General features: G+C 45.4%; 1 protein-coding gene and 1 long non-coding RNA gene across 3 annotated transcripts in view; one reads left to right on the forward strand and one right to left on the reverse strand.

Annotated features, from left to right (window-relative positions):
• Positions 1-11,102, forward strand: part of SLC16A4 (solute carrier family 16 member 4) — a 14,158-nt gene extending 3,056 nt beyond the window's left edge. For both annotated transcript variants that reach the window (XM_032710432.1, XM_032710433.1), the window contains 6 exons: positions 580-741; positions 1,259-1,798; positions 2,932-3,143; positions 4,026-4,119; positions 10,085-10,464; positions 11,053-11,102. In XM_032710432.1, coding sequence (XP_032566323.1) covers positions 580-741; positions 1,259-1,798; positions 2,932-3,143; positions 4,026-4,119; positions 10,085-10,239 — 1,163 coding nt within the window. In that variant the 3' untranslated portion in view covers positions 10,240-10,464; positions 11,053-11,102. The remainder of the gene's footprint in view (positions 1-579; positions 742-1,258; positions 1,799-2,931; positions 3,144-4,025; positions 4,120-10,084; positions 10,465-11,052) is intronic.
• Positions 10,774-24,685, reverse strand: LOC116798224. Its single transcript, XR_004360848.1, has 3 exons — positions 19,439-24,685; positions 13,180-13,360; positions 10,774-11,518 (listed from the first exon to the last, which is right to left on the reverse strand). It is a non-coding gene; the product is annotated as an uncharacterized LOC116798224 (long non-coding RNA).

Genomic DNA, 24,685 nt, shown 5'->3' on the forward strand with positions numbered 1-24,685 from the left:
ATCTCAGGAAAAGGTTCTTCCCCCAGAGGCTGGTTGGGCACTGCCCAGGCTCCCCAGGGAATGGGCACAGCCCCAAGGCTGCCAGAGCTCCAGGAGGGTTTGGACAACGCTCTCAGAGACAGGGTGGGATTGTTGGGGTGTCTATGCAGAGCCAGGAGTTGGACTGATGATCCCTGGGGGTCCCTTCAACTCAATTATTTTGTGATTCTGTAAACCTCGAGTGGCAAAGCGTCCCCAGCTCCTTTCTAAGAGATGTTGTGTGAACCCTCAAAACTCCATGCTCAGGAGAATAAAACAGTTTCAACACATTAGACCCAACTAACTCTGATTTTTTTCTGGCTCCAACAAATCCTGGCCTTTTAAAACCTCTCCCTGAAAGGGCACAGCCTCCAACCCCCCAATATTTAACACCACACACAAAACCTTGTTGTCCACTGACTCCAACAGCAGAAATCCCACGTTCAGGGGAAATCCCCCCAGGAACGCTGCATCCCAGAGACTTGGCAGGGCATGACTTAAAATTCCAAGAGCTCATGATCCAGTCTGGGCATAGATGTGTTATTTTGGACCTTCCTCCAGGGCTGGGCTTTTCCTGCCTGTACCAGGCGGCCGCAGTGATGACGGCCAAGCGCTGCCGGGCACGGTTGGGCTTTTCCAACGCCCTGGCCCGGTCTGGGATGGGGCTCACCTTCCTCATGGCACCGTTCACCCAGCTCCTCCTCGACTCCTATGGCTGGCAAGGTGAGTGAGCTCCTGCTTATCCAAATTTATCAGCGCCGAGAGGGAGTTTGGGGAGAGCTGGGCACGGGAAGAGGTTCCTTTTAAAGATTAAAATTCAACAGCTCTGCCTCTTCTAGGATGGTTTGGGGACATCTTAATGATTAAACACCTAATCACGCATTAAAATCAGCATCAAAACAGAGACCTGAGAAATCAAACCCCAAACTCCCTCCTTTTACTGCAGTTTCATGCCACCTTGAAGGTCCATCACAACTTCTAATGAGGGTAAACAAAACAAGCTCCCAGATCCCAGAGGCAGCTCTGGATTTGTTGTGTGCATCAGAGCAGAAAGGACTTCTAGACAGAAAAAGAGGAATAAAACTTCCTCTTTTGTTACGTCCTCCATAAGGAGGGGGCAAAATGCCTTCTCCTTATGGCAGACTTTCTCCATGTTCAATGCATGGCCTGTTATAAAAGCTTATTTTCTACTGTACCTCCTTCTCACTCCAAGAATAAAACACCTCCTGTCCTCCCTCAGGAACTCTCCTGATTTTTGGAGGCATCATGTTGAACCTGGTGCCTTCCAGCCTGTTGCTGAGACCCATCAGCACCCGACACTCCTCTGCCAAAACCCAAGACTGTGAGTCATTAATGGCACAGAAGGACCCAGAAACTCCTGATGGATGTTTAGATGGAACCACTGACAGGGAATTACACCCTCACAAGGCACAGGAGCTTCCCACCACAGAGAGACTCCTGATGTCCCACAGCAAAGATGTCTCTGACCCCACAAATCCATCTGCTTTGGGAAAGCTGGAGAAACCCACCCCAGACAGATCCTCACCAGAAACAGCCACCGGGGCCAAGAGAAGCAACAAACCCCTTTCAGCAACCAAAAAAGAAACTTCTCAGCCTCTCCTGGACTTGTCCCCACTGAAGGATCCCGTTTTCTTCATCTTCACCTGGTCTTTTTTGTTCAGCCACTTGGCCTATTTCGTGCCCTTCTTTCACCTGGTGGCAAGAGCCAGGACCCTGGGAATGAGCAGCATGGATGGCTCCTACCTCATCTCAGTGGCTGGTAGGCAAAGGAATCTTTTAAACCCATTTTAGAAGAGAAAACCAACCCAAATTTTGCCAAGAGATAGTCCCAGATATGTCCTAGAAGGAATCCTCCTGGTAGAGGTTGAGCTCACAGCCCTGATCCCTCTGTATATTCAGAATCACCTTCTGTACAGCACAAGTTGCTCTCACAGGGTAGGTGGTTCTCCCAACCCAAGGTGGATGATTCCCCATCCTCCCTGCTCCCAACAAACCCAATTTTCAGGTAAAAAGGTGCTCTCTGTCCTCCTGGAGCCTTCTCATCACCATCCCTGCTTTGCTTAAACCCTCAACCCACAGAAATCACTCAGAACCTAAAGAGCTCCAGTTTGACCCAGGAGAGAAAAATTCAATATTGTGGAAAAAATCCACCTCCAAGGGGTGGTGGAAAAACCAACCCAAACTCCCCAAAAAACACCACCATGCCTGATTATAAACTGGGATTAACACACTGGGTTAAGAAAGCAGCTCCACTCTCAGTCATATTCAAATATTTTATTGTACAAAAATACATTTTCCTTCTACAGAGCTGTGGGATATTTAGCAATGATGTGCTGTCAAGGGATTCAGGAGAGCCCAGAAGTTCATGTGGTATTTTGAATTAAGAGTAGGAGGGACACAGTGGTGCAAGACATGAGCTGACAGTGAGCTCTCCTCTGATCTTTGGTTCATAAAAATGCATCAAGAAATGTAAAAAAACAAGTATCAAAAGTTTGCTGAGCCTTTAAAGAAATGCTGGGCAATTTGCTTCTTTAGAAAAATTAAAATCTCCTGCACATATTTCTTAATATTCCGCTTTTTCTCCATCTCAGAAAAGGGATCAGACAGCAAGTTTATCTTCCCTGTTTTTACTGAAGGGCATCTCAGAGATTTCTGCTGAGTGCAGAGCCCTTGACTGAATTTTTACCGACTTGGTAATAGCTGGGGAAAGGCAAAAAAACCCCAAATATCAATTTTACAACAGCCTAAAAACACCTTCCTGTAACTTCTTGGCGTTTCAGTCCTTTGTGGTCATAGAGAGCAGGTGAAACTGGGATGTGACAGGAGGAAAAAGAGGAAAAAATATCCCAAATGAAGCGTTTTCTGAGGCTCTGGTGACTCCTGTTCCCTCAGGCATCACGGAGATGCTGAGCCAGCTGCTCTCGGGCTGGGTGGCCGACCAGAACTGGACCAAGAAGTACCATTTCCACGTGACTTACCTGGTCCTGAGCGGGGTCACCAACCTCCTGGGGCCCCTGGCCACGACATTCCCGCTGCTCCTCACCTACACCGTGGCCTTCTCCGTGTGCTGTGGAGGGTTCATGGCTCTGGTGCTCCCGGTGCTGGTGAGTCGGGGGCTTCGGTGCCAAACGCCAACACGGAGGGTTGTGCTGATCTGCTCCCAGTCCCAGAATTATCTGGAACACACAGGGACCAGTCACGGAAGGATCTGGCCAGAGTGAATCCAGAGAGGCCACGGAGATGCTCCAAGGGCTGGAGCTCCTCTGCTCTGGAGCCAGGCTGGGAGAGCTGGGAATGTTCCCCTGGAGAGGAGAAGGCTCCAGGGAGACCTGAGAGCCCCTTGCAGGGCCTAAAGGGGCTCCAGGAGAGCTGGAGAGGGACTGGGGACAAGGGATGGAGGGACAGGACACAGGGAATGGCTTCCCACTGCCAGAGGGTAGGGATGTATGGGATTTGGGAAGGAATCCTTCCCTGGGAGAGTGGTGAGGGGCTGGGATGGAATTCCCAGAGAAGCTGTGGCTGCTCCATCTCTGGAAGTGCCCACGGCCAAGCTGGATAAACTTGGAGCAACCTGGGATGGTGGGAGGTGTCCCTGCCCATGGCACTGGATGAGCTTTAAGGTCCCTTCCAACCCAAACCATCCCAGGATTCCACGATCAGGATGATGAGGCATAATTCTAATTTGGCATTTCTTTCTAGGAAGGAATTTACAGTTTAAAACACCTTCCTCAAAGTCTTATTGTCCAGAAGTCAGAAAAGTATCTCACATCCCAGTAATTTCCATCCTGGCCTTAAGGAGGCGAAGGGATTCCAGGCTGGATCAGACCTATGGGGGGCAAAGTCCTTCCAAAGCTGCAGCTGAAGAGGAAACTCCCCAGGAAAAACAGCAATTAACCTCTTGTGCTTTAAAACAAATCAATAAATCTCTTCTGTTTACATATTCCCATGAAATCCATCACTGATGATCCATTTTGGTTTACCAACAGGTCGATCTGGTGGGTGTGGAAAAGCTCCACAGCTACCTGGGGTTTGCTGCCTTCTTTGCAGGGATAGCAGCCATTGGAGGACCTCCTCTGGCAGGTAAATACTAAATATAATATAATATGATATAATATAATATAATACAATATAATATAATATACTTAGATTATATTATGTTATAAGTTATATTATATAAGTTATATTATAAGTTATATTATATTTCTGTTCAAACAGGAGGGTTAAAATCCTATTTCAGGAATGTCTTTACACACAGGCAACGTTTTGCTGGGGAATTTGCAAAACCCAAGCAGCAGCTTGGAAAATGTGCCCAGTTTAACCCCAACCACAGCAGGATAACGACCACATTCCCATGGATTTTCCCCCCAGCAGTGTCAGAATTAACACTGAATTTGGACTGGAGAGGAGGGAAGGAGAGGAAGGTGAAGCAGGGATGGGCTCAGCAGCATTCCCAGAAAACAGAGGCTCCGGAACATCAGGAAAAGCCTCAATAATCTCTCGTTTGGGGACAGATCCCAGAGCTCAGCCCTGAGAGCTGCTGGGCCCAAAGACAGGGAGGATGAAAAGCTTCTCCCCTTCTTCCTCTGCCAGGGAAACAAGGCACTGGGGAGGACCTGGCACACCTCAAGCTCTTAGAAGGGAGTCTCCCACCTCTGCTTGGGAACACGGGAATTGTTCTCCTCCAAACAGCTTGGCCAGGACAGAGCTTTTCCTGTCCCTGGGATATTTTCCTCTCCCTGCATTTTCCAGCCCAGAAAAATTCCACAGCGTGGGTAGCAGGGGAGGGGGGGATCCTGCCCCTCTGCCCCCTCAGGTGAGAGCCCCCTGCAGAGCTGCTCCAGCCCTGGGAACAACAGCAGGAGGATGTGGAGCTGCTGGAGAGAGTCCAGAGGAGGCCACAAGGATGCTCCAAGGGCTGGAGCCCCTCTGCTCTGGAGCCAGGCTGGGAGAGCTGGGAATGTTCCCCTGGAGAAGAGAAGGCTCCAGAGAGACCTTGGAGCCCCTGGCAGGGCCTAAAAGGGCTCCAGGAGAGCTGGAGAGGGACTGGGGACAAGGGAGGGAGGGACAGGACACAGGGAATGGCTTCATGCTGACAGAGGGCAGGGAGAGATGGGATATTGGGAAGGACACTGAGATGCTGGAGCAGGTCCAGAGAAGAGCAACGAGGCTGGGGAAGGGACTGGAGCACAATTCCCATGAGGAGAGGCTGAGGGAGCTGGGGGGGCTCAGCCTGGAGAAGAGGAGGCTCAGGGGAGACCTCCTCACTCTCTGCAGCTCCCTGACAGGAGGGGGGAGCCGGGGGGGGTTGGTCTCTTTTCCCAGGCAACCATCAGCAAGACAAGAGAGCTCGGGCTTCAGCTGTGCCAGGGGAGGTTTAGGTTGGAGATTAGGAAGAATTTCTTTGCAGAGAGGGTGCTCAGCCATTGGAATGGGCTGCCCAGGGAAGTGGTGGATTCTCCATCCCTGGAGATTTTTAAAAAGAGACTGGATGTGGCATCAGTGCCATGGGCTGGGAACCACGGTGGGGTTGGATCAAGGGTTGGACTTGATGATCTCAAAGGTCTCTTCCAACCCAGCTGATTCTATGATTCTATGAATCCTTCTCTGGGAGGGTGGTGAGGGACTGGAATGGAATTCCCAGAGGATGCTCCATCCCTGGAAGTGTCCAAGGCCAGACTGGATAAACTTGGAGCAATCTGGGATGGTGGGAGGTGTCCCTGCCCATGGCACTGGAGGAGCTTTAAGGTCCTTCCCAACCAATCCATCAATTGTTGCCTCCTGCCCTCCAAATCTCCAGGCCTGCCAAGGCCCCTGGCTGGAGGCTGCCAAGGATTTTGTAAATCCCAGCTCAGTGGGAAGTTTCAGCAGGGCCAGCACAGGCAAAAATTGATTTTTCTAATCAATATCTCCAGGCTGGTAAAACTCTGCCAATAGATCCAATTTCCAGCAGCCCAAACATTTTCATTTATATTATATTTCATGGCCAGGGAGCTTCCCCCTGGCAGGGGGATGAACTGCCTGGGGGAGAGATCTCTGCTGGCATGGAATGAATTCCCAGCACAAAGCAATCCCTCTGAATTCCCTGCCACGGGAAGAGCATGGAAGGAGCTGAATAACTCTTATTGCAGTTTTATTTCCATGCCCTTGCAATATATTTTCATTAACTGGAAGCCTTTTGCTTCCTGAAGTGCTGCATTTCCAGACTGTGGAAAACAAGGTTTCCAGTAAAAAGCTTTTTTTCCCAGCTTTTTCGTGATTTTTCCAGGTTTTTAAGATATCTGGCTTAATGCTGGTGGGATAAAGAAAGGCCAAATAGAGCCAGGAAATAAAACTCTCACTGACCCACCCAGAGGGAAACAACTGAGAGCTCAAGATCCAGGTTGTTTATTAATTCATTTGTTAATTTATTGTTCAGTTATTAATTTATCCAAATAAATTCTTCCATTTTCTCATGAAAACTGAATATAACCAGATGCTACTGATGAAGTGTCCAAACCCAGAGTTCAGGATTTGGGGTTTGGTGCTCTGACCTCCCTAAACCTTAAGAATTAGGATTTTATAAAATTCAAGTGCTTTTATGCAGCAAAACCTGATGGATAATGAGAACTGCAAAGGTTAAAATGGTCAAAAATATTAAAATAATATTATATTTTATATATATATATATATAATTTCAAATATATAATATATAGTATTACATAATGTAACAATATACTATATACAATATTATATATTGTTATATTATAGATACTGTAATATTTTAACAATAATTAAATCTATCATATACTCTATAAATTATATCATTTATAAGAATATTTATAAAAAACATTTGTAAATATTTATAAAACACAAAAATATAAAAATGTAAATTCATTTGATCACTTTTTATAAAATTATAAAATTTCATTAAAATTTATTAAAATATTTATAACAGTATTACAAAAACTATAAAATGTATAAAATATTAGATGTAAAATAAGTGTATTTAAAATTAATAATATTTAAAATATTAGATGTAAAATAAATGTATTTAAAATTAATAATATTTAAAATATTAGATGTAAAATAAATGTATTTAAAATTAATAATATTGAAAATACTAGATGTAAAATAAATGTATTTAAAATTAATAATATTTAAAATACTAGATGTAAAATAAATGTATTTAAAATTAATAATATTTAAAATATTATTATATTGCACATTAGAAAGCCTAATGCAAGGGAAGGTGACGTACCTGTAAATCTGCTCAGCCAAAAGCCCAGAGGGAAAAGTCTGGAATCTCCTTTGGAGCTCCCCATCCACCAGCACCACTGAAAAATCCCCTCAAATCAAATCAGAAAAACATTATTTTGGCTCGTTTTGTTTCCATAAACAGCACAAATCATTAACTCAAAGTGCAAAAGAACTGACTATAACATAATCCAAATTACAGAATACATATATCACCCAAATTTCAGGATCTATTCTGTCTGCAACCCAAATTTCAGGATACATTCCAGCCCCAGGAATGCTGGGTGCGGGGGGGGAGGATGGACTCCCTCAAAAGCTGGGCTGGAACTTTTATTGACATTTTATCTTCACCTTCCCGCTGCATTTTCCAACTTAGGGCATCAGGAATAATTTTAACAACCTGACCCCAGCAGGAGCAGTGCCAGGAATGTTTCATCTGGAGTGTTCTGGTGCCTGGGATTTACCAGCATTCCTTCCAAAACTGCTGCTCTGCTGGAATTTGGACACCAGGAGCTTCTAATTTGGTTTTTTGGCAGCAGGAAGGATTATTTTTGAATATAAATATACAGAATACAGAAAATATGTCAAATATATATAACATATAAAATATATAAAAAATACATAATACATATTTTTAATATAACTATATAGGATGTATAAAAGTATATATCTTAATATTAACATATAGAATACATAAATATATATATAAATATATAATACATATAATATATAAAATATATAAAATATATAAAATATTAAATATACAAAATGTATATTGAATGTGTAAAATATACATATGTATTTTAATATAAGTATATAGAATATACTTATATTATATAAGTATATATTAAATATTAATATTTAAATTAATATTAATATTAATTTAATATTAACATTACATTATAAGTATATATTAAAGATATATTTATTATATGTAATATATTTATATTATATACTTATATAGAATATATGGATATATGGAAAAATATATAAATATATTCTATATACAAAATATAGAGAATATATATAATATAGAATATAGATACAGATATAGATATATAATATAGATATATAGATAGACTATCTGAAATACATAATATGTTGAATATATAAATATAGAATATATATTTTAATATAAATATATAGAATATATAAAATTTATGGATACATGAAAATACACATATAAAATATATATATACAATATATATAAAATACAGAGAATATGTAGAATATATAAAACATATAATATATTTACTCTATGAAATATATAGTATATAAAATATATATATTTCTTATCTGAATTGGGGCACAGACCCTGGAGGTGCTTTAAAAGGTGTGATGTGGTGGGAGGTGATGCTGTGCTGCCACTGAGGAGGCAATGTTGGAAAATCCCATTGCTCCTCAATCCCATTTGGTCCCAAAAAATCCCCTTCAACCCCAATTTTCCCACAGGAAAATCAAAAAATACTCTGAAGGACATATTAAAAATAAGGATAATTTATCCTTAATTTAAGGAAGGATAAATTACCAATAACTACAATAAACCTGAGCTCAGCTGGAGCTCTGTCCTGAACATCTCCCAGAGGGTGGGATCAGCATCCCTTCTCCTCTCCACATCCCAGAGACTTCCAGGCAGGAAAACCAGATCCCACCTTGGAGAATAAACCCCCCCGGGGTCAGGGGAATGTCTCAGCCACGTCACCGAGTCCAGTGCACAGGATCCCCCTCTCCAACAGCTCCTGTGCTGGGGCTCCCACGAAATTCCTGAAAAAAACCCAGAGAAACTCCCCTGAGAAAGGAATGAGCCAAGAGGAACTGAAAGGGGGGAAGAGCAGCTTCTCCTGCCTTTACAAACCCTTCCTGCAGCCGGGAAATCCACGGCAAGGGAACAGCAGCTCCATCACCGAGCCCCAAATTTCACAGTCAGGCCCCATTTCTTCCCTCGCCTCTTCATTAAAGCTCCCACACGGCCAAGCCCAGGATCTCAGGGATGCTTCATGTTCCTTCCCGGGTTTAAGAATCCCAGATTTAGGCCAGATCTGCTGTTTGTGTAAATCCTGGAAGCTCATGGATGTCCCTGAAGGAATTTCACTTCACCAGAAGCAGATCTGGATCAACCCCACCTCCCATGCCAGACTGGGAGTGTGTCAGGATTTGCTCACATGCAGCAGCATCTCCCATCACTCCAGATGTTTTAGATTCCACCAGAGGAATTATCCCCCTTTCCAGTGATTGCCCACATTTGCCAGAACTAAACACAACACTTGGAGGTCACTTTAAAAGGTGACCCTCGCAGATTCCTGAGGCTTTATGGAATTCAGCTTTTCCTTTGAAGTCCTCACAAAGCTGCTTTTAAGGAAGTCCACTCCCAGCTCCTGGCCTGGGGTCTCTCATTTAGACAGGCTGAATTAAATTGGGGCTGAAGAAAACTGAATTAAATTGGGGCACAAGAAAAAAGGCTGGAGAAACGAGGGGTTTGCAGCCCAGATGTTGGAAACACCAACACGTGCAAATCATCCTGTCATTCCATTGGGATCTTCCACCTGCTCAGGCAGCTACTTCTGGCCCACTTAAACAGGGGGAAAAAAAATCAGGGCTTAAATTCAATCAAATTAAACCCAATGCCCACAACAAGGATCAAAGCTGGCCCTGGGAAGAAAGACACATTTGGAAATGCTGCCCAGGAGGAGCTTAAATAACTGAGGAATTCTGAAATGAGAACACACAACCTTTGCCTCCCACCCACCTCCCCAAAATGACTTTTTCCAGTGAGAGAAATCCCAGAGCTTTAACCCCAACCCTGTCTCCTCAGGTTGGCTCTACGACTACACCCAGACCTACGTGTGCTCCTTCCTCTTCGCCGGGGCCTGTGCCCTCCTCTCCCCCCTGTCCTTCTGCTTCGAGCCCTGGGCACACAAACGGGGGCTCAAAGGAGCCCGTCTGAGCCCCAAGCCCAGGGCTGGCTGAAGGGGGAAGGGCTGGGCTGGAGTTGTACCCACAAAGGTAAAGCCATGGCCAGCACGGCCCAGCTGTCCCGGGAACACCGAGCCCAGCGACAGTGGAAACGGGAATTTTAGATGGGAGATTCAGTTTGGGTATCTGGATATTCCTCCTGATTAGAGTCTGGGTTTATATCTGGATATTTCTCCCAATTACCTTCACTTTGTGTATCTGGATGTTTCTCCTGATTAGGTTTATTTTGGATAGCTGGATATTGCTCCTGATTAGATTCAGTCTGGATATCTATCTGGATATTGCTCCTGATTAGATTATGGGTTTGTATCTGGATATTTCTCCTGATTAGATTCAGTTTTGATATGTGGATATTGCTCCTCATTAGATTATGGTTTTGGTATCTGGATATTTCTCCTGATTAGATTTATTTTGGATATCTGGATATTGCTCCTGATTAGATTCAGTTTGGGTATCTGGATATTCCTCCTGATTAGATTATGGTTTTATATCTGGATATTTCTCCCAATTACCTTCAATACCTTGTGTATCTGGATGTTTCTCCTGATTAGGTTTATTTTGGACATCTGGATATTGCTCCTGATTAGATTATGGTTTTGTATCTGGATATTTCTCCTGATTAGATTCAGTCTGGATATCTGTCTGGATATTGCTCCTGATTAGATTATGGGTTTGTATCTGGATATTGCTCCTGATTAGATTATGGTTTTTTATCTGGGTATTTCTCCTGCTTAGATTTATTTTGGATATCTGGATACTGCTCCTGATTAGATTATGGTTTTGTGTCTGGATATTTCTCCTGATCAGATTCTGTTTTGATATCTGGATATTTCTCCTCATTAAAGCCACCTGAGAGATTCACAGTGTAAAGTGTCATTTGATGGGAACAATAAGCCCCTTGGACCTGGGTGTCACTGCCTTTGCTCCTGAGCTGTGCTTTTCCAGAGCTTGGATTTAATCCCGGGGTGTTCATCCAGACAGTTCCAAACCTGAGCCATCCCTTGGCTTCCTGAGCATTCCCAGGAGCAAAGCTGAGTCACCTCTTGGGATGAGGTGGCCAAGGAGCTCCCAAGTGCCAAAGCACAGAGAGATCTCAGCTCGTTCTGCTCAGACCCAAACGAGGAGCCGTGGGGAGGGACCCCAGGACAGGGAGGGAAGGTGATACTTCCATGAGGATTCGGCCAGCAGCTGCTCCACAGGGTCCTCTTTTCCTGCAGGAAGGACGTGGCTGTTCCATCTCCCAGGATCTGCTATTTCCCACAGCAGGGATGACCTGGAGGCAAAACCAGGCTAATTAAACCAGAACCAAAACACAGCAAAGTCAGAGACCAAACCCCACCTCAGCCTCCTCTGCCCTTCCCCACCTTCCCAACCACCCAGAGATTCCCTGGATTCCATGGGCACACAAGGGCAGCTCCAAAGCTGAGCCTGTATTTAACCAGCATCCTAAATTTAATTTTGAAGGTCAAGACACAACACAGCTGCTGTGACTTCCTTTCTAGTAGTGAAGTTGCAATTTTTTGCATTATTATTGTTTGAAATTATTCTGTCAGCCTGGAATATCATAGGATTCATTCCAGCCATTGGCATTATCCTTCTTTTTTCCTCTCTCTCTTTTTTTTTTATTATTAAATTGCAAAGAGATTTAATTATCCTTTCTTTCCTCACTCTTTTTTTTCGTCATCCCTTTTTTTTAATATTAAAGCATCAAGACAGTTGTTTCCCCAACAGAAACACTCCTTTAAACTGTCAAATGGGTCATTTCAAGCCCAAAATTAAGTGGTCTATATTTAATAAAAAGCTATGGGATATTATAAAAGTATAAAGGAACTATTGCCATAGGTAAAAAAAGTTCCTCCATAGATGATGGACCGAATTCAGCAGTTACACAACTACACAGTGGTAGAGAACCTGTGATTAAACCAGGAAAAATTAAAGGGAATGGGGAATATGCTACAAAATGGTTCGTTTTGTAGCTTGTCCCAGGAATCCACAGGGAGGAAGTGCTTTGGGAATGGTCCTTTTACACTGTAACCACCATCCTTTTACACCTCAAACCACAACATCAAACACTCTGCATTCAGATGGACCAGCTGATGTCTGTATCCAGGACAGGATCTCCAGGGGGACATTTCCCAAGCCACCAGGATTTAAGGAGAAGATTATTATTTAAGAAGAGTTTAGGGTTTAGGAAGGGGAGCTGATGCTGTGTAGTTTGGCTCAGCCAATCCTGCACTAATTCAGTCAAGCCCTCCTGCAGCAGAGATGATGATTTTAGTGAAAAAATTGAATTTCCACCTCTTGATACATTTGAGATCTTCACTCTCCTGCTGAGCAAACCAAACATCACCAGCAGCTCTGGTCTGCTGCTGTAACAGGGGCTGTGAGGGACACTTGGCTTCAGGTTTTCCAATCCCAAACCTTTAAAACCCTCTTATTCTGCATCTCCCTGAGCTCAGCAGAGCTTTTAGTTATTAACAGCGTGAGGCCAAAGCAATGTGGGCACAAAGAGCCAACCCACCACATCCTTGCCCCCCTGGCTCTCACTCCACAGGACTCCCCAGGCTCTGCTCAGTCCCTGGGAATAAAACCTCTCTGCTCAACACCTTCATCCTTTCAGCACAAACCCTGTTAGATTTTCAGCTCTGCCACCACAGAGCAACTTGCAGTGTCCACCCCTCCCATCCTGTGTGCTCCAACACATGGGCTGCCTCCAAACCTCCAGGTTTTCCAGGAGAGCCCTCCCTGTCCTCTCCATCAGACCAATTTTACCCTCATTTAGCAAAATGGACCTCCCAAGTGCCTGTTCCCTCAGGAAAGCTCAGGACATCCCACTTCCCACAGCATCCAACCTCCCAGATGGGCACCACCAGCCTTTCTTTGCCCCCACAATAACCATGCATGGGCAAAGTGCCTTTCTCCAGCCACAATTACCTCTCATCTATCCAAAAAATGTGCAGGAAACCAGTGTCCATAATGAGAAAACAACAGTGCCCTGGGAGTCCTTCCATCTGGATGGGAGGTGGGAAAAGAGTCTTCAGACCTTTGTCTTTCAGCTGATCAAGCTCAGGGTAACATCTGGTGGTCAAACACACTCCTCTGCTCACACCTTTGGCTGGGAAGGGAAGCACAGAGCAGATGTTTCAGTTTTCTCTGCAGCTCTAAAAATCAAAGGCATTTATTTACTTGCAAAACAGAACCTGTGCATTAGAGAAACAAACAGTGGAGGGTGGGAAGACCTGCCCAGAGGGAGATTTCCCCATCCCAGTGAAATCATCTTGCAAATAACTTCCTAAAGCTGGTTTTGCATAGGTAAGAGCTGGGACAAATGCAAGAGCAGGGTTTGCTGGGGCACAAATGAAGTTAAAAGGTGTGGAAAAGTCCTTTTGTCCCCACTCCCTTCACAGAATCACAGGATCATTAAGGTTGGAAAAGACCTCCAAGGTCATCAAGTCCAACCTGTGACCAAACACCCCCTTCTCAGCCACACCAGAGCACTGAGTGCCCCATCCTCAAACACCTGCAGGGTGGTTCCTCAAACACCTCCAGGGCTGTGATTCCACCACCAGCCTGGGAAGCTCATTCCAATGCTTAACAACCCACTCCACAAAGAAATTATTCCTGAAAATCCTTCCCTTACTCAAGGGAAACTCTTCCCTTTCTCAACTGCAGAGCACAGGGTAGAAAAAATGAGCAGCAATGGCTAAAAATGATCTTCAGCACAAATAAAATGCTGTTTAAAGGTGGTGCCCTCCCAGCCATCCCTCCTGGTCCTGGGAAGGTGCTGGACCAGGAGCAGAGGATTGGATTCCCTCCTGCTTCCAACCCACGGGGACCTCACAAGCAGCATCTCCACACTTTGTATTGCAAAGAAATCACCAATAACCTCCTGGATCTTTCCAAGAAAATAATTTAACTTGGAATAAATCAAAAACCCTGTAAAAGCACTCGAGTCTGGAACATCTTACTGCCCCAAATTCATCTTCTGCCCATGGGGTAACACACCATGGCTGGATCCTGATGGGAAATCCCATTTGGAAGCATTTTAACCAAGATTCATTGATTTAAAAATCTTCTCAAATTCACGGTGCAAAGAAACAAAACACTACAGATGCCTCCAAAAGATCCTGTGCCCTCCAGGGTCCCAGAGCCTGAGTAACCAAAGGGTTTTCCGAGGAGCCCAAGGAAACAGCCAGCCCCCAATTTTCACTGTATTCCAACAAAAACCTGGCACAACACCTGAGTTCCTTTGGAAAAAAAAACAACAAAACTTCATTTAGATAATTAGTTCTCTCAGTACCAACAGACAGGGGACTGGTTCCCTGAATCCTGATTAATTTTAACACCACAGGATTAAGAAAGCAAGGAAAAAACATGGAATTGGCTTCTCCAACAAGACTCTGCAGCACACACTGCTGCAGTCAAGGAGTAGTTAATCCTGGGTTTGTGCCATCCAAACAGCTCCCAACCTCCCTGGAGGTTTCAGGAGGAGGAAATGCTTTTCCATTGTTAGTCAGTGATTCCCAGGTGTAATCCTGGAGGAGGAGCCTGGGCACCCTCTGGATCTGATCCCAGCCTGTGCCAGGCTTTGGCAGGACTGATTTATGGGGTGGGCACCTGCTGGGTCCTAAACTTTCTTCAAGTGGTTTTACACATGCCAGGATTAAAAGCTGCTAAGACTCAGCTCGGGCCTATCCCAGCTCTGGAGGTCAGAGCAATCAGAGACCACAAAAGGAAGCTGCAACCCTGACTCACACTTGAATTATTTTACATTAATATTTTAGATTAATTAAAGTCATTGAACATCACTGAGGGTCCTGCTTAACAGCTGCAGGTGCCCCTTCCTCCTTCTGTATTCCTAGAAACCTGCTCTGGGTCATGGAAAGTCAGGGAAGAGCTTTTAAAAAATGGATTTAGCCCTTCCAAAGTTCACAAAGTAAACGTCTCCATGGTCAGGCTCTGCCCTTGATAAAAAAATAATCTCTAATAACCAAAGCTGTGACTTCCCCAGCACTCCTCAGATGCTGCCATCAGATAAACCCAGGCACTGGATCCAGAGGAAGTTGATCCTGATGTTTATTGTATAATAAGGAACAACCTTTACTGTGCAATAAAATCCCCTCCAAGGGCTGGGCTGGAATTATTGCAGCTGTTTTTTGCACATGTATGGGAATGGGTTTGCTTGGAAAACTGGCTGGGAATCACAGAGACACTCGGGGGGCTGGGACCAGGGTGAGGGGCAGGAATTTTTGGGTTTAACCCATGACCTGGGATCTCACATTGACCCTTTCTTGGCACTTTAAACACAAACCCACTGTGAGAAACACCAGGTTCCAGGACACTCAGGGGGACAAAATCTACGTAATTCTGATTTTAAAGGAGAACAAGAGGCTTTTTCACAGCTGTGTCCAGTCTGGGTTTGGGGTGGTGGCCACGACACACCCCAGAGATGCTCCAGCTCCCAACACTCCTGAGGTTTCTGCTTTTCCCTTAAGCCACATGACAAAAGCACAAAGCAATTTCAAGTAGCTGGGTGAGGACACGCCAACAGGGCCTTCCAGCAACAGGAAACACGGCTGCTCCTCCTTCACCCGCTTTGCCAGAGACCATGTGTGGTTTCTGCTGTTTACTCGCCCTCAAACCCACTGACAACAGGAACATTTGGCTTTTTGGGGAGCTGGTTCCAGCCCTGCAGCCGTGTTTACAACGCAGAACATCATTAGGCTGAAATTCAGCAGAGTCTGGATTAAAAAGTTTCACTTCCAGGGAGATAAAAGCCTCCCCAGGAGGTGGGAGGTGTTTAGAAAATAACAATAAAAAGCTTTAAAGGTACCACAATGGGTTTTCAATGAAGTCCATGGGAATTTAGCAGCAACTGTAATCAACAAAAATCAAATCAAGTGTTTGGAAAATCAGAAGTTTCAGCTTTAGCTGAGAGATCCTCATGGAAGAACTTCCCAGCCTGCAGTAACGACAAGGAGATGGGAACTCTTGCTCATGGCCACGGGAAATTCCAGAGTAATTCATGGGGCAAAGTCCCACTGCCAAAGCAGACTTTGCCTCCAAAGCCACCACCAAGCTTTGCAAAACTTTCCCCTACAGATATTCCTCACGTGGGCCCAATGGAGCAGGGATTGTACCCTGGAATGGAAGAGGCAAAGAGTGTCTTTACAACACTCCAGTGATGAATAAAACATCAATAAACTGAGCTCCAGCCTTTGGTCAGGCAGGGAAAGGGAGTCACAGCCACCCTGGCTGAGACAAGGGTGGTCCCAGGGATGGGATATCTGGGATTGGGCTCTCCCAGACTCCAACTGCTGCTGGGATGCAGCTCTGAGTGCCTGGAGGAAGAGTAAAGGCACTTAAGATATATCTGAGAGCCAGGAATGAATCTGTGCCACAGGAGAAAGCTGAGCTGGCAGATGGGAAAAAGTAGGTCTTAGAATCCTGGAATGGTTTGGGTGGGAAGGGACCTTAATATTAATCCAATTCTACACCCTGCCATGGGCAGGGACACCTTTCACTAGCCCAGGCTGCTCCAAGTCCTGTCCAACCTGGTCTTGGACACTCCCAGGGATGGGGCAACCACAGTCTTCCATATCTCTAAGCTAAATTTCCCCTTTTTCAGCTTGAACCCATTCCCCCTTGTCCTGTCACTGCAGTTCCTGATGGAGGGTCCTGTATTCTTGGACACAGCCCTGTGTTCATCCACCTGAGAGGAGCAGCACGAGAAACACCAACATCCCCTTTCTCACCATGTCCTCCCCACAAGCCTCAGCTCAACAGGTGGTTCAAGACCTCAGCCTGTCCCAAACCTCTGCCCAGCCCAGAGGGCTGAGCTGGAGCACCCCAGGCTGGCCTGGCAACAGCCAAAGGGGGCTGCAAACCCCACCATGGTCCAGAGAGCACCAGGGTCCTCTCCATGGGCAACCAGAGCTTAACAGCCCCCCTGTGAGACCCCACTGGCTTCCCTTCACTCAAACCCTCCTGCACCCCACGTGTGTCCTCAGACACCCCTCAAATGTCTAATTTTACAGGCTGGGAATGCAGAATGTGCACGTGAAAGCAGATACAGGCTGAAGGATCACTGAGAAATGCCAGGGAAATCTGCCAGTTTGGGGTTGGGTTGAATTGTGAGCATTGCTACAAGTCAGGCTGACCTATCACCGGATCTGGGGACAGGAAATACCGAAGGGAACTGAAAAATCTCCAGATCCAATTGCAGAACTGGGTGTGAAGGTCAAGGCAGGGAGATAAGGAGATAAAACTGCCGTGACCCACAACTAATCTCCAGCTCATCCGCTGCTCTGAGCCGGTCACGGGCTCACACATCCCATCCCATCCCCACCCGGGACAACACACAGGGCTTGAGAAGAGGAGCAGGGCTGGGAGGTAGCAACTCATTAACCTGCAGCAACAGCAGCACCTTTCCCAGCATCCACACCTCTGTGTTCCAACCATGGCTAATTAGCACATTCCCGGGGTGGGATACAAGGGACTGACAAAGAGGAGACCTTTGGGCCACTGCATTCATGTTCTCTGCTCCTACCAGAGGCACCTCAACTCCATCAGCACACAGACAAATAGGAGGCTCTTCTTAAACCCATCACTCTGTGTGGAGCTGATCCAGTTCCTCAAACCTTCTCTGCCTTAGGAGTTTACACCTCACCCGGATCCCACGCCAGGTCTAATTACACTCAGCACACAGCTCTGAGCCAATGACTGCAGGAGACCCCATGGGAGTCACAAATCCATCACCTCAAAACCTTTCTACTCCTCTCCCTGCTCTTTCTGCAGACCCCTTGGTTTCCACCAAAACCTTTCTGGTCTTGTCCCAACCCCCTTGACACGTGGTGGGAGTGAATCCTCCAGGAGCATTTGCCATCTTGCAGTAAAACCAGCAGGATAAGGCCAACATAAGCTTGTTATTGGCCAAGAGCAGAATCTGGGCCATCTGATGTTTGAGACTTATTAATTCAGCTGCAGCTGGTAAAAGCACAGTCCTAAAAAAAGTGTGAATTCCAATAACTGGCTCCTGACTAATCCGCTTGCGCTGCTTTCTGCTGCAGCGCAGTTAAATTAAATGGTGCTCGTTAGAAATCCACCTTCCCCAGAAGTCTCATTAGCCAAATTAATATGGTGCATATTAACCCTTCCAAGAGACTGATTTTAACAGCAGCCTGGTCTCTGGAACATCCCTCTAACCCTCTCAAAAGGCAGACCCAGCACCCGAAAAACAAGTTGCTGGCACAAAGTGTCCACAGCAGAATCATCCCACACCACATCCCACGATAACTCCGAGTCCCTGGAATAAATACATAATGTAAAGGAGACAGGGAACAATCTCCCAGTTAAATACACAGTGAAATCTGAGGCAGAGAGGCAGAAATCTTCTGGAACAGCCACCTACAAGTCAAAGCTTAACCAAAAAGTGGGAAGGTGCCCAAGACTTGACACACACACACCTGGATATTGGAGCAGGTGCCAAAAACATCCCCTTTTTTTGGGTTACACTGACAGATCACTCATGTGATCATCTTCCCCCAGCCTAGGTAAAGAGGCTGAAACACAACTGCCATTATTGCCACCAACCCCAAACCTTCTGTACAAGACTTCAAATGAGACTCAGAGGTTGGATCTTAACAGCACATGGAACACATTGCAAAACATATAAATTTTAACTACAAACACCAACTTCTAGAAGAAACAGCATCTCCCGAGTCTCCCCTCCTCAATTCCTTCCCCTCATTACCAGACACAGCTACAGTTGCTCCCATTTACAACAAGCAGCTTAATTTACATTATTACCCCACCAGCATCCCATAAGCAGATCATTTGCCAGATCACTGCCTTGGCTTTTCCTTATCAACACATACAGATTACAAACACTCTTCTGGGTTAAAGCAGCGTTAATTCAAGCAGTTCATGAATTCAAAATAACAGCTCCAGCTTGCCAAGCTGAGGACCCTTAGTCTGGTCTACATGGCCCTGTTTGTTAACGGGACACCCCAAACAAACACAGAAGCACATCCGAGAATTGGATCCACTGCTGCCATTCCCAACGCAGGTGGAGCAGCACGTCGACGGAACAGAACACGTTAGTAAGAGTTAGTCAACTGGAGAATCAAGATTAAAAAAGAACAACAAACTTCTTTCACATTACAATTCAGTCCAACCTCTTCCACCCCCTTACCTGTTTTAGGGATTTACACAGCGCTTTGCCCCGGGAACAGGCACCTTGCAGAGCATCCGTAGGTTGGAAGGCACTGCATCCTAGCAAAGATCCTGCACTATGACAGCACTAGGTTCGTTATCCACGGCAGTTAAAGTATGTCAAGGCAATCAGGGCAAAGTGCCACTCGAAGCGTCTTCATCGCACGTCACATTAATTGAACCCAAGCAACGCCACGAGAGGTTCTGAAGCCAACGATGCAACAGGGGCAGCTTCCTCTTGACGACGGTCCTCCAACACGCCCTGAAGTCTCCTGCAGCAAACGTGGAGTCGTGCTCCTGCTCGGGAACAGCTTCCACGGCCCAGGAGCCCCCGGCACAGGAGAACGCGGCACGGGATTTTCGGGACGCCTCCGATTTTTGCTGACCCCAGGAGGCGGCTGCAAGGGGACCCTGGGGCGTGAGCAGGGTACATGCACATCCGAGGCGTGCTGGCTTCAAAACCGGTCAAAATAAGGCACTGAGACACCAACTCAAAGGTTTAAATTACCGCCTCCAGCTCTCAGGAACTCTTCATCCATTCAGCACTAAACCCACAACTGCTGAAAAGCCCCCGGAGACAGAGGAGCGCCTCGTTTTATTAACAGCACTTAAACACTCTTAAGGACTCATTTCTCTTTTCTTTTGGCAATTTTGGTGCAAAGGTGGCTTTTTTTTAACGTGCAACATTCAAAGCAATCTCGAACCTTTTTTTTTTTTCTTCCAAATTAAAAAAAAAAAACAAAAAACACAAAACCAACAACCAAGAATCAAAACTAAAGGCAAAACGCGTTGGGTGAACAAAGCAAATCAAGAAACTTAAAAAATTCAGGAACTCCGGCTCTTCCGACCAGCGAAGCCCCGAGACTTGGCCACAGTTGTGAGATGCAGGGTGGTGCTTCCCTGCTCCTTGTGTGCCAGCAGCAGGACCGTTTCCCTGTCCCGGTGAGGAGTGAGGCAGCGAGTGACCCCCTTTTTCACCACAGACCAGGGGGGGTCACAGCAAGGCAGTGAACTAGAATTCCTCCGCTTTGGCACAACAGGTCGGTCAACGCGAAAAGGTGTCGGTTTCTCTCCCCTGTTCTTGCTCAAAGCCCCACAACTATCAGCTCAGACACGGGGCAGCAGCAGCAGGGACCCCTCCGCTGCCGACACCGGGGCCAAACGTTTGTCGTCAATTCAACTCCCAGGCAGAAAAACCATTTTTCCTCAAAAGAAACAATTTATTTAGAATGAAACAAAATCAGCTCAACTGTGAGCGCATGTTTGAGTGACAGCTACTTTCAAGCTGTGTGAGCCATAAAAAGGGTATTCCTTTACTTTTTTTCCAGCAATCTTGTGTACACAGCACAAAGCAAAGAGGTCATTTTTTTTTTTCCACTTAAAACACGGGCATTGGCATCACAATAGCAGATACACAACTTTTTTTTTTTTTTAAAGCTGCCATTTTTAGTAAAATGCACAAATACTAAACAGATAAGCTTTCTTCCATCAGGAGGCCCATGGAAATTCCACATAAGCCACAGCTTCTCTTCCCAAAGGTCCATTTAGAGCTTGGTATCCCATGTCTTCTGCAGTCCACCAGATTTGCTTGCAGGAGGAAAGAAAACGTTATTTCAATACAAATGTTTACACCAGATTTGGGGTTTTTTCCCCCCTCCCTACATTATACAGATGAACATAAACAGCTACGAGGCCTTTCTGAATATTCTACTTGGATTTCAAAAAGCACCAATTCCACCCACGGGCACAAAACCTCGGAATGAAGTCGCCTTCCAGGGAGAGATGCAAAACAAGTAGTGCAGGGCTTCGTTTTGGACCAAGGTTAAACTAGGCTTACAGTACTGAGGATTACCCAACTTGCAGTAACAGTTGATGGGACACATTGAAACCATTTAACCACCAGAAAAACCAACCCAATTATGGCTAATTGGGTTGACTTTCCTCCCAGGGTTATTTCCTGAAGGCAACTTATCACCAAAACCATGAAATGTAGTGTTGTTACACAGCTCTTCTGCCCTCGTTTGGCTGCGCCAACAGTAAAGGAAAGGTCAAATCAAAGACACACCCCATGGAACTGAAAATTGTTACTATTCAAGTCATATTTCTCAGCCATCGTTCGCACACAATCAGAACTGCAAGAAGTTGAATATTCAACGAACCATTCTCTGAACCAGCCGGGCTGTTTTAAGCCTGATACAAAAATCACCTCATCGTTCAGTCTATGAATCATTGGAATATCTGTCCTTCAATGCTACAAAGCGGGGGACAAAGGGGAAAGAACCCCAAAAGCTCTAGAGCCACACGGCATCATTTCTTCCCCTCTGGGCACACAGACTCCCCAGGAGTCCCTCAACACTGTTTCACTTAGAGCCAGGAATTACCATTTTCCAAGCCATTTTTTCCCTGAGTCCTCAGAGTTTTTGAACCTGTCTTCACAATTTTGATTCACTCCTCCTCTCCCATTAACACTTGAGGCCTTTCACCTCAGTTGCCATCAACCAGAGGGTTCCCAAACCCGTGGAAGAAATTTCCACTCATTCTCTGCTCTCCACAGGGGCTGAGAAAGCTGTCGCTGAAATATTCCATCTTTAACATCCTCGTGGGAAAACAAAAGAGAGAAGGCAAGATTTGTCTGCCTGGCCCTTCTCTCTGCAATGCTGACAAGGATGTGTTGGTATTTCTGACCCTAAAACCTCTGGATTGAGAGTAACCTTGGTGTTCCCACCACAGCAGCTCAACAGGAGCAAACAAAGCAACTGGATGGAGGCCAAGAAAGTTGCGTAATGTTTCTAATTAAAAGAAGAAAAAAAAAACCCAAAGAACTAAAATCTCCAACAAAACTATGAGTCATTTGAGGTTCTTTCCCTAAAGCATAAAGCACAAGGGTGAAATGATTCAGGAAAAAGGACATCCTTTTTCCAGGCTAATTCGACACACCAGTGAAATACAGGAACATCAGCTGCACACAATGTGGAGGAAAACCGAGCTCTCGCCAGAGCAACGGAATGCCAGACACAAGGAGAGAGCCAACAACTGCTACATCTACTTTGCTCTGCACACAGTGGTATCACCCACGGGCTTCTGAATGCTCAGCCCTGGCCAAGACAACTTCAGTGGACAGTTACTCCAATGGGGAATCCCTCAGACCAAGGAGGAAAGCACAGCCCATGAGGGATGGCAGCGCTGGAATCCACGGCTGGCAAAGTGCTGCCACTCAATGTTTTGCCATAAGAACCCTCAAAGGGTGTTAAAATCCTTGCTTGCAAAACAGAGCAGTCACCACAAATAAACCAGATTTAAAGGAGATACCCCATGAAATAAGGAGCCAGAAAACCTGGAGTCAAACACATCCTCACCTGCTCCTTTTCACCCTCCAGCGTAGCACAATTTGGCTCATAACAACCAGTGGCAGTTAAAACCATCAGGATTTTCCAAGAAAAAGTGGAAGAGCACCCAGGATGCTCTTCCCACACTGAGTTTGCCTTGACCAGCCACGCTGACCCCAAGTTTTATGGGCTTTTAAGCAGGTGTCTGCTGTGCCTCAGCGGAACAAACGCTGCTCTCAGCGACTTCCAGTGTCCAACACAAACATTAGTGCTTTTTTTTCCTGGTTTGGGGTAGATTTGAATTCCCAGAGGTTCAAGTTTCTTTCCTAGAAAACTCTGCAAATGATTCATGTCGGATGCAATGAGAAAACCCCCTCTGAACACAAGTAGCACTTGAACAGAGTTGATCCCCTGCTGACACACAACAGACACCTGCTCCAACCAAAACATTCTTTGCATTAAGTGGTAAACACTCTGGATCTTCCAAAACACAGTGATTTGCATTTAAGGTGTCATTCCCCAAAATTCTCGTTGTTAATAGGAAGCTGAACAGCTGAATTCTGCCATCTCTTACATTCACCCTGAAGGACAACCCAGAACTCCTGAGTTTTACCCCTCAAATTTAAGAGCATTAAATGAGGCTTTTATCTTCTCATTTAGAAAGAAAAGCAGCTGTAAAACCAGAATCTCCTGCCACATTGGAATTCTTAGTTCTTGGGACACGGTGTCCACTCGTTCCAGGCAGATAAAGGAATCAAAGTGGCTCAGCAACAAAAATTTCTATTTTTGTGGCAGAAACTCAAGCAAGTTCAGTTACACCCATACAATACATTCAAGACATTTCCTCCTTCATCTCCTATTCACAACCTATTCCCCATTTTGAATGTGATCAAGTTGTACCACAAATCAACCCATCCCTGTATCCATCACCCAAGGAATCTATTGGAGCAGCGTCGCTTTTCTGTGGCCCAAATCCCTGAAAACATGGCTAAGTGCAAGATTACATTCTGGGTTTAAGTGCAAGATCACAATTTTGGGGCTTGTAAAGGGATACAGTCAGATTTACACTTCAGTTTAGAAGTTGCTGCAACATCCTTTTGGTTGTTAAACAGAGCATTGGGGATTTAGATCCCCCTCGGGGATTTAAATCCCTTCTTCCCTCCTAAATGCCTGGATTACCAAAGTGGCTGAGACAGCTGAAGAAAAGTGCCCAATTATTGGGGAAAAATAAGAGAAAATTAACTATGTTCTTTGAAAAGAAAAAAATTAAAAAAGCAGAACTGTTTCATCCTTGAATCACAGGAACAAGAGCTCAAACCTTGGCATCTCGGAGTATTTTTAATACTTCTCCAAGATGCTAAAACCATTTTCCTCCAGGTGCCTAGAAAATGATAAACCTCATGTAATGCCCACTGCACTGTACCTGAAGAGTCCCTAGCAGACAGCAGTTCCTTGCTATTAACAAAGAGGTAAAATGTTAATGAGAACTTTTATGTAATTAAATTATCCCAGAATTAAAAGCATCTCTGGAGAGAAGCACTTACTTACTCAGAGTTTGGAACCAGACCCCACTGTACCTGCAATTCTCGGAAAACACAAAAAAGGCAGTAAAACCAAAAACCCACAACAGAACTCAAGTTCTCCTTAAAGCACCTCCTTGTTTCCTGCACACAGGAGTGAGCACAACATTCCTGGTTTGTAACAAAGTTCCCAGCTTGTCACCAAACCTCCTCACTGCTACAAACCCAAAACATATGGGATACACCTGGAAATGGGGAGATACACCTGGGAAAAAGCCCAGTTTCAGTGCATGCACCTGGGGGTGGGGGGAGGGCTGGATGAGAAAGGAATTCCTTTCCCCAAAGGAACTGTGTTCTGCTGTGTCACCGAGAGCAGGTGCT

The sequence above is a fragment of the Chiroxiphia lanceolata genome, chromosome 25, assembly GCF_009829145.1.
Source record: "Chiroxiphia lanceolata isolate bChiLan1 chromosome 25, bChiLan1.pri, whole genome shotgun sequence".
Lineage (NCBI taxonomy): Eukaryota > Metazoa > Chordata > Aves > Passeriformes > Pipridae > Chiroxiphia > Chiroxiphia lanceolata.